Here is a 16863-nt window from a genome sequence, read left to right on the forward strand (position 1 = left end):
TTCACCATCAGAAGCATGACTTCAACTTTTCAGCTCTATTCTCTGGATATCCCCTCTCTAACTCCTCCACATTCAAAGAACATTACTAAAATTGATTTCTTTGTCCGAGCTTTTAGTCAAGATCTTACAATTGCTTTGACTTGGAGTCATTTCTAGAAATAGCCTAAAGAAAGTTGAGTGAAACAGCTAAACTCAACAGAACAGCAATTGCTTTCAAAAAATGATACAGCATGAAGTTGCAGCTACAATTTACCACATTAAGTTCCTTACGTTAGTCTTCTGTGAGATGGATAGATTAAATGAAGGTCAGGTACTTTGGCCGAGGAAGGGAAGAACATTGGAAAAATGCTGGAGCCTAGGGTTCTCACATTTTGCATACAAAATCACATAGTATCCCATTTACTTTATAGTATTGACTGTGACAACAGTATCAATGTTCAAACCTTCCTTGGGAGTGATTTAAGGATAAAATAGTAAATTCAACTATTGTGTTGAATTTACACATTTAATTTCAATACAGTGTGACAGTTCATACTGTATAGTTTTTACATTGCTCATCTGTCAGAATAAGCATTTGTAAGATTACAAGAAACCATATAAAAAGGTACTTATGGTGTGAAAACAAGTTGATAAAGTATGGGTTAGATTGATAAAACTCCTGTGTCAGAGTCCAAAGAATGAGAATGAACACGTAAACAGGACTGTTACACCAGTGCCATGTTGAGTGTGCTGCACTGTTAAAGTACCACACTTCAGATGAAATGCTGAGCTAATGTTCCTGCTCTCAGTGGAAGATTGCTTGGTGCTATGCAAAAGTTTGCACTGTGGCTGGCATAACTATCAAGCTATTCCATCACAGCAACAAATCATTCATCTAATTGCAGATTAAGAAACCTTGCTATGCAATAAATACCTCTAAGTATTTGTTGCCAAGTGATTTCTTTTGTTGAGTTAATAATCCAAAGGGCAATAAACCCTGGCGTAAGCATACCATTAATAAGATATTTCAGTTTCCCATCTCAATTTAAGGGAAATTTCTTAAACAGCATCTTCAATTGTCTATTTTTTGTTGAGTAATTTTGTCTCTGCCTCTACAACACACATTTCTTTAAACATACATAATATAAAATTTAAAAGTTGAAGCATCCACAAAGTTTAAAAAAACCCACCCAGGATTAAACCTATGATGATCTAATTGACAACAAAGCCCAGAACAGATAACACCAGTGAGAGAACTTGCATCACCAGAGACAACAGGCCAAATGGATTACTTCTACATCAAATGTATTAAAATTAAAAAGATCAGATATAAAATTGAGTAAAACATAATTTGGAATTCAATTCATAGGTGCAGAGTTTAAAATTAAAATTGAGTGACAAAGCAAAAGAGAGATCCATGCTATGAGTGCCACAAATCGGAAACAAAAATTGACAATGCTGGCCAGATAAAGGCAATTTCTCCTGCTGTGCATGTGCAACATTTATGTTTTCACTAAGATCTATAAATAGATCATATTCAATACTGAAAAATCCTGCATTACATATTTCTCTACCAAAATGCCAACGATCCTCAAAAATGTAAAACCAAAGTCCCTCACATAAACATGAATCATTACAACATTGAACTCTGCCCTGGAGCAGAGCTGAAATTAGAGCAGTTGAGATGCTGAGTCACTATCATGATAACAGAATTCTACAAACAGACAGTCAACCATGGTTACAGAATTACTGAGTCATATAGCATGGAAACAGACCATTCAGTCTAACTAGTCTATGACGGCCATAATCTCAAATGAAACTAGTCCCACCTCCCTGTGCTGGGCCCACATCCCTGCAAACAATTCTTATTCATGTACATATCCAAGTGCCTTTTAAATATTGTAACTGTACCTGGGTCCAACACCTCTTTTGGAAATTCATCCCATATACAAACCATTGTGTGAAAAAAATGTCTTGTCATCTTAAAAATATGGCCCCTAGTCTTAATCTCCCACCTTAGGGAAAGACACCTATCAATACCCCTCATGATTTTATAAACCTCTAAGATCACCCCTCAACCTCCCAACACTGCATTAAAACAAAGTCCCAGTCTATCCAGCTTCTCCTTATAACTCAAACTATCTGTGCCTGGCAACATCATGGTAAATCACTTGTGAATCCTCTCCAGCTTAATTATATCCTTCCTGTAAACAGGGCAACCATAACTGGACACAGTACTCCAGAAGACACTCAATGTCTTGGACAACTCCAACATGACTTCCTAACTCCTATGCTCAAAGGTTTGAGCAATGAAGGCAAGCATGCGAAAGTGGATAGGACCCTTAGCCATGTCTGACCCATCATCCGCACTTCTGCCTTACTCCTTTCCTTCCCTCGCACAATAACGATAGAGTTCCCCTGTACTCACTTACTACCCCACCAGCTTGCACATCCAAAAGTTTGTAAGTCACCATTTCCCTCACCTTCATCAAGATGCCACAACAAGATACATGTGCATATTACACAGGTGGTGCTGGACATGTTAAAACACAAAAAGTGGATAAATTCCCAGGACCTGATCAGGTGTACTTGGAATGTTATGGGAAGCTGGGGAAGCGATTACTGGGCCCGCTGTTGAGATATTTGAATCATCCATAATCAAAGTGTGATGCCTGAACACTGCAGTTCGACTAACGTGGTGGCACTATTTAAGAAAAGTGGTAAGAAAAAGCCAGGGAACTATAGACCAGTGAGCCTGACATCAGCAGTGGGCAAGTTGTTGGAGGGAATCCTGAGGGACAAGATTTACATTTTTAGGAAGGGCCGGGACTGATTAGGGATAGTCAACATGACTCTGTGCATGGGAAAGTGTGGCTGAATAACTTGATTGAGTTATTTTAAGAAGTAACAAAGAGGATTGATGAGGGCAGAGCTGTGGATGTGATCGATATGGACTTCAGTAAGGCATTCGACAAGGTTCCACATGGTACAAGATTACATCACATGGAATACAGGAGATCTAGCCATTTGGATATAGAACTGGCTTGAAGGCAGAAAACAGAGGGTGCTGGTGTAGGTTGCTTTTCAGAATGGAGGCCTGTAATCAGTGGTGCGCCACAAAGATCGGTGCTTGGTCCACTGCTTTTCGCCATTTATATAAATGATTCAAATGTGAACATAGGAAGTGTAGTTAGTAAGTTTGCAGATGACACCAAAATTGGAGGTGCAGCGGACAGCGAAGAAGGCTACTTTAGATTACAATGGGACCTTGAGCAGATGGGCCAATTGGCAGAGGAGTGGCTGATGGAGTTTAATTTAGAAAAATCTGAGGTGCTGTATTTAGGAAAGGCAAATCAGGGTAGGACTTGTACACTTAAGTGCAATGGTCTTGGGGTGTGATGCAGAACAAAGAAACCTTGGAGTGCAGGTTCATAGTTCCTCAAAAGTGGAGTCCCAGGTGGACAGGATAGTGAAGGCAGCATTGGTATGCTTGTAAGTGCATTGAGTACTGGAGTTGGGAGGTCATGTTGCAGCTGTCCAGGACATTGGTAAGGCCATTTTTGGAATACAGCATCCAATTCTGGTCTGCTTGCTATAGCAAGAATGTTATGAAAGTTGGAAAAAGTTCAAAAAGATTTACAAGGATATTGCCAGGGTTGGAGGGTTTGAGCTATAGGGAAAGGCTGAATAGGCTACGGGATTTTCCCTGGAATGCCAGAGGCTGTGGGGTGACCTTATAGAGGTTTATAAAATCATGTGGGGCACGGATTGGGTCAATAAAGTTTTTTTTTTCCCCCTAGGGTGGGGGATTCCAAAACTAGAGGGCATAGATTAAGGTGAGAGGGGAAAGATTTAAAAGGGACCTAAGGAGCAATTTTTTTTAAAAAACACAGAGGGTGATGAGTGTATGGAATGAACTTCCAGAGGAAGTGGAAGAGGCTGGTACAATTACAACATTTAAAAGGCATTTGAATTAGTATATGAATTATACCAATTCATAGACCACCATGGGCTCAGTGGTTCACATTGCTGCTTCACAGCACCAGGGTCCCAGGTTCGATTCCAGCCTCGGGCAACTGTCTGTGTCAAGTTTGCACAGTGTCTGTGTGGGTTTCCTCCCACAGTCCAAAGATGTGCAGGTCAGGTGAATTGGCCATGATAAATTGCCCATAGTGTGAGGTGCATTAGTCGGAGGGAAATGTGTCTGGGTGGGTTACTCTTCGGAGGGTCGGTGTGGACTGGTTGGGCCGAAGGGCCTGTTTCCACACAGTAGGGAATCTAATCATGGTTTAGAGTGATATGGGCCAAATGGGACTAGATTAATTTCAGATATCTGGTCTGCATGGATGAGTTGGACTGAAGGGTCTGATTCCAATTATACAGCTCTATGGCTATATTCAGTGACAATGCTGCTCCTTTAACAAGGTTATTAGGTCTTTGGGTTATTTTTTTAAGAGGCGTCGTAAAGACAGAAGTGCCGAAATGTCTGAACTGGCTACATTAATAATAGCTAACAGATGCTGCCAAAGTCAACACTAAGGAAAGGCTTTCCGTTTTTTTAAAAAAAAACACTTGTACAATGATAGAGGAGTGGCCAGTTCTCCCAGTTCCAGGTTTTGTCTAGTTTTGGGGACCCAAAGCAACAGCCCCATGCTGATCCTCTCTCTGAGACATCTCTCTCTTTTAAGAGCCTGTGTTTGACTTTACCTTTTTGCCCTTTGTTAAGTTGCGTCACTGTGTCGGTTCGGTTTTGAAATATAGTTATGCTATTCTAAATTCGGTTTTCTTTTGTGTGTGTTTTTGAAAACAGTAGTTTGACCAGCTGCATTGCTCCTGGAAATATTCATCTGCTTAAAACATATAGAAAAGTTAGGTTCTGGGCTACTTTCAGAAAATATTTTGAGGGGGTTTGGTGTGGTCCATAACAATTCACCTCCCCTCCTCCATTAGCATTCTGCAGGGACCATTCCCTTGACGATACCATCATCCATTCCTCCTCTATTTCCAACACCAATCTACACCCCATTGGCACCTTCCCACACAATCACAGATCGCGTACCATCTGCCCATTCGTCTACTCTATCCTCACTACCCAAATACCTTCTAGGCAAAGCAGCAATTTACCTGTACTTCATTCAACGTCATTTACTGCACTCACTGTTCACAGTGGGGTCTCCTCTAGACTGGGTGACACCTTTGCAGAATAGCTACATTCTATCTACAAAAATGACCCTGAGCTTCCAGTTACCCACCATTTCAACAGACCGCTGTGTTCCTACATCATCATATCTGTTGTAGGCCTGCTGCAAGTGTGTCAACAAGCCTCAGCTGAAGCTCAAAGAACAGCACCTCTATTTTCACTTGGGGATCCAGCAGCCAGTAGGACTCAGCATCGAGTTCAATAATTTTAAAACCAGATTCTGTCCTTCCACGTTTTAGGCTCTCCTCCCCACCAACCCAGCATTTATTGCCCATCTTTAAATGCCCAGAAGGTCATTAAGAGTCAACTTTATTACTGAGAGTCTTGAGTCACATGTAGGGAAGACCAGGTAAATACAAGTTACCTTCCCTAAAAGAATACTATAACTCAATTTAGTTTATTTTATGAAATAAAGGACAGCTACAGCCCACATAATTGGAGGTAGTCACAAAGGGGAGAGAGCAGACTGGAGTTTGTACTGAACAATGAAATGCAATAAGTAGTTGTCAAAGACTGAATGACTCTGCCAAATCTCGCACTTTTTTTCCTTTAGAAGTTGCCTATTTCTTCAGCATTTGCAATGCATATCCCCTCATGGGCATATGGCATAACTTTCCAGCTGTGTTCAACATTACAGATTAACCAAAAACACAGACCGCATTGGTTCAAGGAGGCAGCTGACCATTACCTATGCAATTAGAGAAAGTAGTTAAGTGCAATAAATGCTAACATTGGTATTGACACACACATTATATGATTAAATAAAATTAGCATTACAAAAATAATAGTGGCCTCAATTTTTAAAATCTGTATAATTGAAGAAGTTTTGTTCAAGTCAAAATTTCACCCAATGCCTCACTAGTATGCAAGGATACAAAACCACTAAATTGTCTTTTCTTCAAAAATAGCCTTTCTTCTCTTTACATATTTTGTGCACCAATTATGAACACAGTCATGTGACATGCTGTCACTGTAAACTCAAATATAGTTGGTACAGCCTTGAAGTGTGAGTGCAAAGATTCACAAAGGCAATGAGTAAAGGTGGATCATTTACACAGGTTGGAGAGGTGAAAAGGGATTTCCCTTTAGGGAGTAAGTTTGCTCGCTGAGCTGTAGGTTTGATATCCAGACGTTTCATTACCTGGTTAGGTAACATCATCAGTGGCGACCTCCAAGTGAAGCGAAGCTGTTGTCTCCTGCTTTCTATTTATATGTTTGTCCTGGATGGGGTTCCTGGGGTTTGTGGTGATGTCATTTCCTGTTCATTTTCCGAGGGGGTGATAGATGGTTTATAGATCTGTGTGTTTGTTTATGGCGTTGTGATTGGAGTGCCAGGCCTCTAGGAATTCTCTAGCATGTCTTTGCTTAGACTGTCCCAGGATGGATGTGTTGTCCCAGTCGAAATGGTGGTTTTTTTTCCTCTGTGTGTAGGGCTACGAGGGAGAGAGGGTAGTGTCTTTTTATGGCTAGCTGGTGTGGCAGTCTGCCACAAACACTACGTAGGACAAACAAGTAGAAAGTTAGCCACCAGGATATAAGAACATCCCTTGCAGCCCTACACACGGAGAAAAAAACCCACCATTTCGACTGGGACAACACATCTATCCTGGGACAGTCTAAGCAAAGACATGCCAGAGAATTCCTAGAGGCCTGGCACTCCAACCACAACGCCATAAACAAACACACAGATCTATAAACCATCTATCACCCCCTCGGAAAACGAACAGGAAATGACATCACCACAAACCCCAGGAACCCCATCCAGGACAAACATATAAATAGAAAGCAGGAGACAACAGCTTCGCTTCACCTGGAGGTCGCCACTGATGATGTTACCTAGCCAGGTAATGAAACGTCTGGATATCAAACCTACAGCTTAGCGAGCAAACCTACACCCTAAACCTCAACCTGAGCTACAAACCTTCACAAACCTTGCAGGAATTTCCCTCTCAGCAAAGAGAAAATTGTAAGTAACATATACATTTTATGTACATAAATACACACACACACACATAGAATATATATGAGTCAGTTGCATGAGCACTGATGTAGGAATAAGATTTCCAATTTGCTTCATACAAAAAAATAGGAATTTGGGGAACTTGATAAAGGATTTTTCTTGCATCAATGGCAAACAAATGCCCAATTATAGTGTGAAAGGTCAAAACTTTTAGCCACATAGTTCTCATTAAACTTATAAACAAATGGAACTGAAGGATTTAGAAAGGAAGTCACTTGTTGAGTCTGATAGTAATGCAAGGTCTGGAATTTTAAGACAATAGACTGCTTCTTTCAAATGAACAGATGTGCCTTGTTTTGACTAAGTCTATTTCTTAAAAAGAAATAGAATGTTTAACACAGAGGAACTGCATTATTGTGGATGAAATTTGAGGATGTATTGAGGGGTTATCATGTGCTAGGTTTGAATTAACTGGAAGTGCTCTTTGTTTATCCAGAGGAAAGGATGGTTCTGTTAGCTGAACACAAGAAAATCTATAACCAAAAAACATACACAAAGAATGTTAAAATCATTTCAGTCCATGCACAGTGCTATGCCATGGTTCAACTCCAAAGAGAAAAAGTAACTGAGCTACAGGCTAGGGAAAGTGGAGAATTTTCGCACCCCCCCCCCCCCAAAAAAAAAAGTCATTGTTCCATAGTTTCCAAAAAAACGACACTGCCCATCATCTGTGAAACATTTATATCAAGAGTAGTTTAACCTGACCAAAAGACAGAGCTGCATGAATAAACCTGTTAACCTTCCTAAGCATATTATCCTCAACATCGGCTCAGTAGTGAACAGCACTATGTTGAAAGAATTCAATACAGGAGCTCTATTTATGGACAAATCTAAACCAGATGGTTTATATTTTTCAAATATTCAATTTTAATCCAAGCAGGTTTCTTTCAATTATTTTAAAGAAAAGCTTTATTTTTTAAGAAATCAAAAAAGGCTCCCCTCTATCCAGTGGCAACAAGTTTCAGTCAGTCAGTCTCACAATAATCATCCACATTAATTGAAATCAAAAAGTGGAGCTGTATAGATCCAAAGAGCAGAATTTGTTTAGTTTCTTTCAAATAAATGCTGGCTGGACTGCAACAACAGTTTGAATATTAAGAATAAATCATTGGCGTTATGACTTCATAGAGTAGCATTACATTAGTCAAATTACAGTTGTTCTTATTTTTAAAAACAGATCAGCTGAAAGGCTTGGAGAAAACATTGTATTTCAATAAAGTTTATATAGAACAAAAAAAAAGTATGTCAAAATGATTTCAAAAACCAGAGATTTGCATCAGCTTTTTTGTCAAGGATATAATGGATATAATGGATTTTTCTATTTAGATTTTCTTTAAAAAGCAAAGAAAATGCATAAGAAACAAAATCCAAATTGATTTACTAAGTTCAAATTTGTTTAAGTAAAAAGGATGGCACCAGAAACAGCTATTAAAAGGTAGTTTTGAATAAAAGAGGCTTTGTCCAATATCAACAGCTGATTTTGTATCTTTATCAATCTAAGTGGTACGAGTCAGAAAAGCTCCTCCAGACCACAAGAAACTAATGCCCTCCCTTCCTGTTCTCATCTGCCACAGCCTAACTACTAACATTTCAACTATTAACAACTCAAAATTCAAATCAACTAGTTAACAATACATTAATCTGTGCTTTTTAAATGCCAGATATACCATGTTAACTATTTTATAGTTAAACTTACACAGCCTATTCAGCCTCTCCCTATTGCTCAAATTCTCCTACGCTGGCAACACCCTTATAAATCTTTTCTGAACCCTTTCAAGTTTCACAATATCCTTCTGATAGGAAGGAGACCAAAATTGCAGCTATATTCCAAAAGTGGCCTAATCAACGTTCTGTACAGCCGCAACATGACCTCCCAACTCCTTTAGTCAATACTCTGACCAATAACGCAAAGCATACCAAATGCCTTCTTCACTATCTTATCCTCCTGCGACTCTACTTTCAAGGAACTATGAACCTACACTCCAAAGTCTTTTTGTTCAACAATACTCCCTCCAACCTTACCATCAGCTGATGCAAAATACTTGTTTAATATCTCCTGCGGGTCCACACAAAGGCTGCCTTGCTGATCTTTGAGGGGACCCTATTCTCTCACTAGTTACCCTTTTGTCCTTAAATGTATTTATAAAAACCCTTTGGATTCTCCTTAACTCTATTTGCCAAAGCTATCTCATGTCTCCTTTATACCCTCCTGATTTCCCTCTTAAGTATACTCCTACTGCCTTAATATTCTAAGGATTCTCTCAATCTCTCTTGCCTATACCGGACATATGCTTCCATCTTTTTCTTAACCAAAACCTCAATTTCTCTAGTCATCCAGCATTCCCTACACCTACCAACCTTTCCTTTCACCTTAACAAGGATATACTATCTCTGGACTCTCATTATCTCATTTCTGAAGGCTTCCCATTTTCCAGCTGTCCGTTTACCTGTGAACATCTGCCCCCAAACAGCTTTTGAAAGTTCTTGCCTAATAGCATCAAAATTAGCCTTCCTTCAATTTAGAGCTTCAACTTTTAGATCTGGTCTCTCCTTTTTCATCACTATTTTAAAACTAATAGAATTATGGTCGCTGGCCCCAAAGTGCTCCCCCACCGGCATCTCAGTCACCTACCCTGCTTTATTTCCCAAGAGTAGGTCACGTTTTGCACTCTCTCTAGTAGGTACATCCACATACTAAATCATACACTTAAATTCCTCTCCATCTAAACCCTTCACGCTATGGCAGTCCCAGTTGATGTTTGGAAAGTTAAAACCCCTATCATAACCATCCTATTATTCTTACAGAGAACTGAAATCTCCTTATAAATTTGTTTCTCAGTTTCCCACTGACTATTAGGGGGGTCAATAATACAATCCCAATAAGGTGACCATCCCTTTCCTATTTCTCAGTTCCACCCAAATAACTTGCCTGGATGAATATCCTTCCTCAGTACAGCTGCAATGCTATCACTTATCAAAAAAGCCACTCCCTCTCCTCTCTTGACCCCTTTCATTCCAACCTATTTAGCCTTTGTTCATAAAGCAATCCCTCCATACCAGTGAACTGTCTCTGGCAGGGTGAGCTTGCAAATTTATTACAAAATTGGCTTAACGAGAGGAGACAAAGTGGTGGTGGAGGGTTGTTTATTGGACTGGAGACCTGTTACCTGCAGTGTTCCACAGGGATTGGTGCTGGGTCCACTTTTTGTCATTTATATAAATGATTTAAATGAGAACATAGAAGGCATAGTTAGTAAGTTTGCAGATGGCACCAAAATTGATGGTATTGCAGACAGTGAAGATTACAAAGGAGGTCTTGATAAATTGGGTCAATGGGCTGAGGAATCGCAGATGGAGTTTAATTTGGATAAGTGTGAGGTATCGCATTTTGGTAAGAACAAACAAATGAAAAGTAGGGCCTTGGGTAGTATTGCAGAGCAGAGACCTAGGAGTTCAGGTAACTAATTCTTTGAAGTTAGCATCACATCTCTATGACTCTACATAGACAAGATGGTTAAAGGCATTTAGCACACTTGCCTTCATTGCCCAAACCTTTGAGCACAGGAGTTGGGGCATCGTGTTGTGTTGTATAGGACATTGGTGAGACCGCTTCTGGAATACCGTGTGCAGTTCCTGTTACAGGAAGGATATTATTAAGCTGAAGAGGGTTCAGAAAGTACTTACCAGGATGTTGCCAGGAACAGTGTTTAAGTTATAAGGAGAAGCTGGATAGGCTGGGACTTTTTTCCCCTTGAGCATAGGAGGTTGAGGGGTGACCTTATGCATGTTTATAAAATGAAGGGTATAGATAAGGTGAATGGCAGGTGTCTTTGCCCTGGAATGGGGATTTCAAGACTAGGGCATATTCTTAAGGTGATGGTAATGAGGAGAAAGATTTTAAAAAACAAGAGATGAGGGACATTTGTTTTAAACATAAAAAGTATTGTGGGTGTGGGATGAACTTCCAGAGGAAGTGGTGGAGGAGGATACAGTTCCAATATTTAAAAGACATCTGGATAAGTTCATGAATTAGAAAGGTTTGATCCAAATGCAGGCAGGTGGGACTGGTTTAGATTGGGATTACAGTTAGTACGGACTTGTTGGACTGAAGGGTCTATTTCCATATTATATGACTTTATAATTGCCTCCAATGAAATGATACCTTTCCTTAAATAAAGGGTTCAAAACTGTTCAGAGTACTCCAGAAATGATCTCATCAGCACCAGTACAAGAGAAATAATTTTTAGAAAAAAATGTGGAGTGCAATAATTGAAAATGACTTCCAATCAACTTAGCATCTATGTGCAAAATTTCCACAAAAATTGAACCCATTGAAGCGATTGATAAGTTAATGTTAAAATAGAAGTTTGGAAAAAACTCAGCAGGTCTGGGGGAAGAGACAGAGTTAACGTTTCAATCCAATAACTTTACTTTGGATGTATAAGAGAAAAAACATGCACCTAAGAGTCTTCAAAATGGCTTTGTACACTACCTTTTGAATTCAAAATGCAGATAATACAAGATTAAATATCAGCTGTCAATCAACAGGAAACTGATTCAATACCATATCACAAATGTTGAGAACTAGACACAAACTGGAGTCCTAGAATCTGAATTACAAGATGAATATGAAAACGGCTTAACAGTCAACTTGACCAAAAAGAAAATGATTCACTTCTATCAATTCTTCCAACACCCAAGCAAAAACTATTTGTTTGAGCAAAAATGTTGGAAAGACTCAGCAGGTAAAGACAACAGTTCTGATGAAGAGTAATTGCTGCAATATTAACATTCTTCACTTTCTAAAAGATGTTAACTAACCTGCTAACAACCACATTTTCTGTTTTTGTTTCATCATTCCTACATTTGCACTATTTTCCATATTGTTACAATTGAGTTTGAATAAAATTCATTGTTTAGTTAATAACTACACATCACATTGCTATCCTCAGTAATACATTTATCTCTTTCCTATCCACTAACTGCTGGAAAGCAATTTGTTTACTTACTCTTTGGTCAGCAGTGGGCATGACTTCAGCAAGAATCGTGAGAGTGCGTTATCCTGGAAAGTCAGCTCTGGAGGAGCAGTTGGACTCTTCAGATTGAGACATCTTACAATGATGTATAGCACTGCAGCGACTGCGGCCAGCTTCATCCCATCAAACATTGCTGGCATTTCAGGCGCAATCCTTACACCCTCGGAGTCTGCCATTGTTGCCTACAAGTATTTAAAAAGATAAAATTGATTTAAGTATAAATGTCATTAAAACGAGAGCTCGTTGCTGTGGAGATCATGAGGCTTTAACTACGACAAACTTGCCCAACTCAAACCAGCTCAGTCGATTCCAAAACAGCCACAGAAAGGGAAATACAGAGAAGAAATGGGAAAATATGCAATTGATGTCAAGGATAGATTGGGAGAGGAGTTGGGCAAGCACAAACATGGAGCTACAATGCAGTTAGACTAAAATGTTCACGTTCCATTATGCATGTAGTATGTCTGTTGCGAAAAAGTGCACATGCAATCTGTTTGTTTGTAACTTAGAGAGAATGGGGGATGGGGGAAGGTTTTCAGAGTCCTTTATACATCATATGCAGTTGTAGTAAATCATGATAGTGGACAACTAAACAACTGAAATGGAGTAGGCTCCATCCTCAATGAGGGGAGATGCCAAGTTCATTACTGCGAAACATCTGCCCTTGGTTTGGCATCCATCTTCAGCAGAAATGCCAAGGAGATGATCCATCTAGGCCTCCTCCCAAAGTCCCCAGCTTCACATTCATTCCACATAATGTCAAGAAAAGACAAGATATTGGATACTGAAAAGGTGTTGGACAGTGACAATGCTCTGCCAATATTACCAAAGATTTATAGTATGGAAATAGCCATGCCCTTAGCCAAGCTATTCCTGTTCTGTTACAACACAGACAAGGTAAAAATTGTCTGGGTATGTACTATACACAAAAGGCTGGACAAATCCAACCCAGCCAATTATTTGCTTGTCTACCCTCGTCCATCTGCAAAATGAGAGAGGTCAAGAGTACTATCAAGTGCACTTGCAAAGGAGTCATCTAATCAACGCTGCTCATTTTGGATACCACCGGGGTCACTGAACTCATTATAGCCTTGGTCTAAACATAGACAAAACAGCTGAACACCATAGAAGCAAGTGACCAGTCTTTAGATCAAAGCAGCATTTGACCTGGTAGAACATCAAAAAGCTCGAGCAAACCGAAATCAATGAGAATCATGCAAAAGGTCTACATTGGTTGGAGACATATCCAGCACAAATGAAGGCAATTGTGGTAGAGTCAGAGAGATGTACAGCATGGAAACAGACCCTTTGGTCCAACTTGTCCACGCTGACCAGACATCCTAATCTGACTTAGTCCCATTTGCCAATATCCCTCTAAACCCTTCCTCTTCCACATGCTTTATAAATGTTGGAACTGTATGTGCCTCCACCACTTCCCCTGGCAGCTTATTTCATATATGCACCAGCTTCTGCCTGAAAAAGTTACCCCTCAGATTTCTTAAATCTTTCCCCTCTTGCATTAAATCTGCGCCCTCTAGTTTTGGCCCGAGGTAAAAGCCCTTGACTATTCACCCTTTGTCCCTCATGATTTTATAAACCTCTATAACATCACCCCTCAGCCTCCGATGCTCCAAGGAAAAAGTTCTAGCCTACTAGTCTCTCCCTAAAACTTAAGTCCCAGCAACATCCTTTTAAATCTCTTCTGCACCCTCTCAATCACCCCTATAGAAGGCTGACATGGTGGCTCAATGATTAGCACTGCTACATCACAGCACCAGGTACCTGGATTCGATTCCAGCCTTGGGCAACTGTCTCTGTGGAGTTTCCACAATCTCCCAGTGCCTGTGTGGATTTCCTCCAGGTGCCCCAGTTTCCTCCCACAGTCCAAACCTGTGCAAGTTAGGTAGTTTGGCCATGCTAAATTGCCCATAATGTTCAGGGACATCTAAGTTAGGAACATTAGTCAGGGAAAATGTAGGCGAATGGTTCTGGTGGTGTTACTCTTCAGAGGGTTGTGGTGGACTTGTTGGGCCAAATGGCCTGTTTCCACACTGTAGGGATTCTATGATTCTATCTCAGTTTCAGGCCATCATTGCAGGGGTTCCTCAGAGTAGATATTTCTAAGTAACCTGCTCAGAGATATTATTACACACATCTGGAGCAGGTGAGTCCAGGTCTCCTGGCCCAGTAGTAAGGGCATTATCACTGCATTACAAAGGCCCTTCTTGAATTCCTCAGTATACTAGACATCTCAGATACTAGATGTATCCAGGCTTGGGTAATAAGTGGCAAGTAACATTCACATCATACAAGTGCCAATAAAAAAACCCACCTCCAACAAGGGAGAATTTAACCATCATTCGACATTCAATTGGATTGCTATTGTTAAATCTCCCACTATCAATACCCTAGGGCTTATCATTGACCAGAAATCGAACGAAAACAGCTATCAATTGAATGTCAAAATAATGGTTAAATTCTCCCTTATTGGAGGCAGTTATATTTTGGCACTTGTGAGATGTGAATGTGAGTCATAAGCCATGAATTGTGTGGTGAGGAACTGAACTCCTGTCTCCCAAAGTCTGTCCACCATCTACAAGGTGAGTTTGACAGAATACTACTCACTTGCTACTGAAGAATTTTGACACCATCCAGGACAAAGCATGATTTGGAGACAACAATCAAGGTATTTTTCAATGTATAATTTCAGTTACATCACACTGTAAACTTTTGCTATAAATTCTGTGTCTTACAATTGTGTCCTCCACAACCACCTGATGAAGGAGCGGCGCTCCGAAAGCTAGTGCTTCCAATTAAACCTGTTGGACTATAACCTGGTGTTGTGTGATTTTTAACTCAGGACAAAGCAGACTACTTGATCGGCACATGTCCATCACCTTCAAAATTCAATTCCCTCCCCATTAACGCACAATGAAGGCTTCATGCACTGATTCCTTGAGAACATTTTGTAACCTCTGACCTCAACCAGTAAGGAGGACAAAGACGACAGATACATGGATACATCACCACCTGCAATTTCCCCTCAAGACACACATCATCCTTACTAGGAACTATTACTGTTTCTTTACCGTTATAGAGTGTCTTAGGGATATACAGCATGGAAACAGACCCTTTGGTCCAACTCATCCATGTCAACTAGATATTCTAACCTAACCTAGTCCCATTTGCCAGCATTTGTTGATTCAAAACCTAGAACTCCCTCCTAAGCAGCACAGAGTTCTTACACCTACAAGGGCTGCAATGCTTCAAAAAGACTGCTCACCACCACCTTCCTCAGAGCAATTAGGGATAGGCAATAAATGTTGGGCTAACCAGCACTACCCACGAATGAGTTTAAAAAAAATCTTACATTTCTGATTGAAAGCAGCACTTTGGAAGTTAAAAGATAACATAAACCACTTTTTGCCCACATACCTTTAGGAGATAGATTTTAGAGTCAGATGTACAGCATGGAAACAGACTCTTCGGTCCAACCCGTCCATGCCAACCAGATATCCCAACCCAATCTAGTCCCACCTGCCAGCACCCAGCCCATATCCCTCCAAACCCTTCCTATTCATATACCCATCCAAATGACTCTTAAATGTTGCAATTGTACCAGCTTCCACCACTTCCTCTGGCAGCTCATTCTATACACGTACCACCCTCTACGTGAAAAAGTTGCCCCTTAGATTTCTTTTATATCTTTCCCCTCTCACCCAGATTAATATGAAAGAATTTGAACTTTTGTTCAATTTGGAGTTCCCAAACCAGCATTTCATAAATTTCTCTCCCTTCTTATTCAACTCTTCAGTTTTGGTGTCCCGCATGAGGGGCTTTGCTCCTTCACCTGATTTTCTCAAGTGAACAACAAGAATAGAAACTGTCCCAAGCAGACCCATATCCACTTTTGAGAGAATGTCAAGAATGGGTTAATCTTAAAATCATTTTATCTAAATTTCTAGCAATCCCCTTCCATATTCAGTACAAATGTAAAAGAAAATTAAGGATTTGACAGAACTTATAAATTTCGTTATTTACTCTTGTGAAAACAAAATTTCAGTAGTCATGTCAATTCAGTTCCGGCAACAAGGTTCAGATCTTGGACTCTGAACCTAAAATCAAGCAAAAGCTATATTACTTCATATCTAAACCAAAAAATGCAAATGTATGCTAACTGTAGAAAATTCTCTAACACGGAGGTTAAAAATACCTGTGAATTACTGAATCGGATCAAGGTATCCTTACCAATTTTAAATTTTAGACAATGGCTATGGTTCAGCTTCAGATTTAAATAAACTGTAAATTAAGTTACGTCTTTTGTTTTTGTGACCACCTTCCTACTGACTTTACATTGGATATTTTCTAAAGCTAAAGCTAGCAAGGTTGCTGAAAACCCTCTAACTATCCAGTGGGTTGAAAGTGCTGGCCTAATCCAGCAATTATGGGTGGTACGGTGGCTCAGTGGTTAACACTGCTACCTCACAGCACCAGGGTCCCAGGTTCGATTCCAGCCTTGGGCAACTGCCCCTGTGGATTTTGCACATTCTCCCCATGTCTGTGTGGGTTTCCTCCGGTTTCCTCCCACAATCCAAAGATGTGCGGGTCAGGTGAATTGGCCATGCTAA

General features: G+C 40.1%; 1 protein-coding gene across 5 annotated transcripts in view; it reads right to left on the reverse strand.

Annotated features, from left to right (window-relative positions):
- The window catches only part of LOC140469008 (monoacylglycerol lipase ABHD2-like), a 93238-nt gene that overhangs the window by 61368 nt on the left and 15007 nt on the right, over positions 1–16863 (reverse strand). For all 5 annotated transcript variants that reach the window (XM_072565180.1, XM_072565181.1, XM_072565179.1 and 2 more), the window contains one exon: positions 12209–12417. In XM_072565180.1, coding sequence (XP_072421281.1) covers positions 12209–12411 — 203 coding nt within the window. In that variant the 5' untranslated portion in view covers positions 12412–12417. The remainder of the gene's footprint in view (positions 1–12208; positions 12418–16863) is intronic.

This window comes from Chiloscyllium punctatum, chromosome 48 (genome assembly GCF_047496795.1).
Source record: "Chiloscyllium punctatum isolate Juve2018m chromosome 48, sChiPun1.3, whole genome shotgun sequence".
NCBI lineage: Eukaryota > Metazoa > Chordata > Chondrichthyes > Orectolobiformes > Hemiscylliidae > Chiloscyllium > Chiloscyllium punctatum.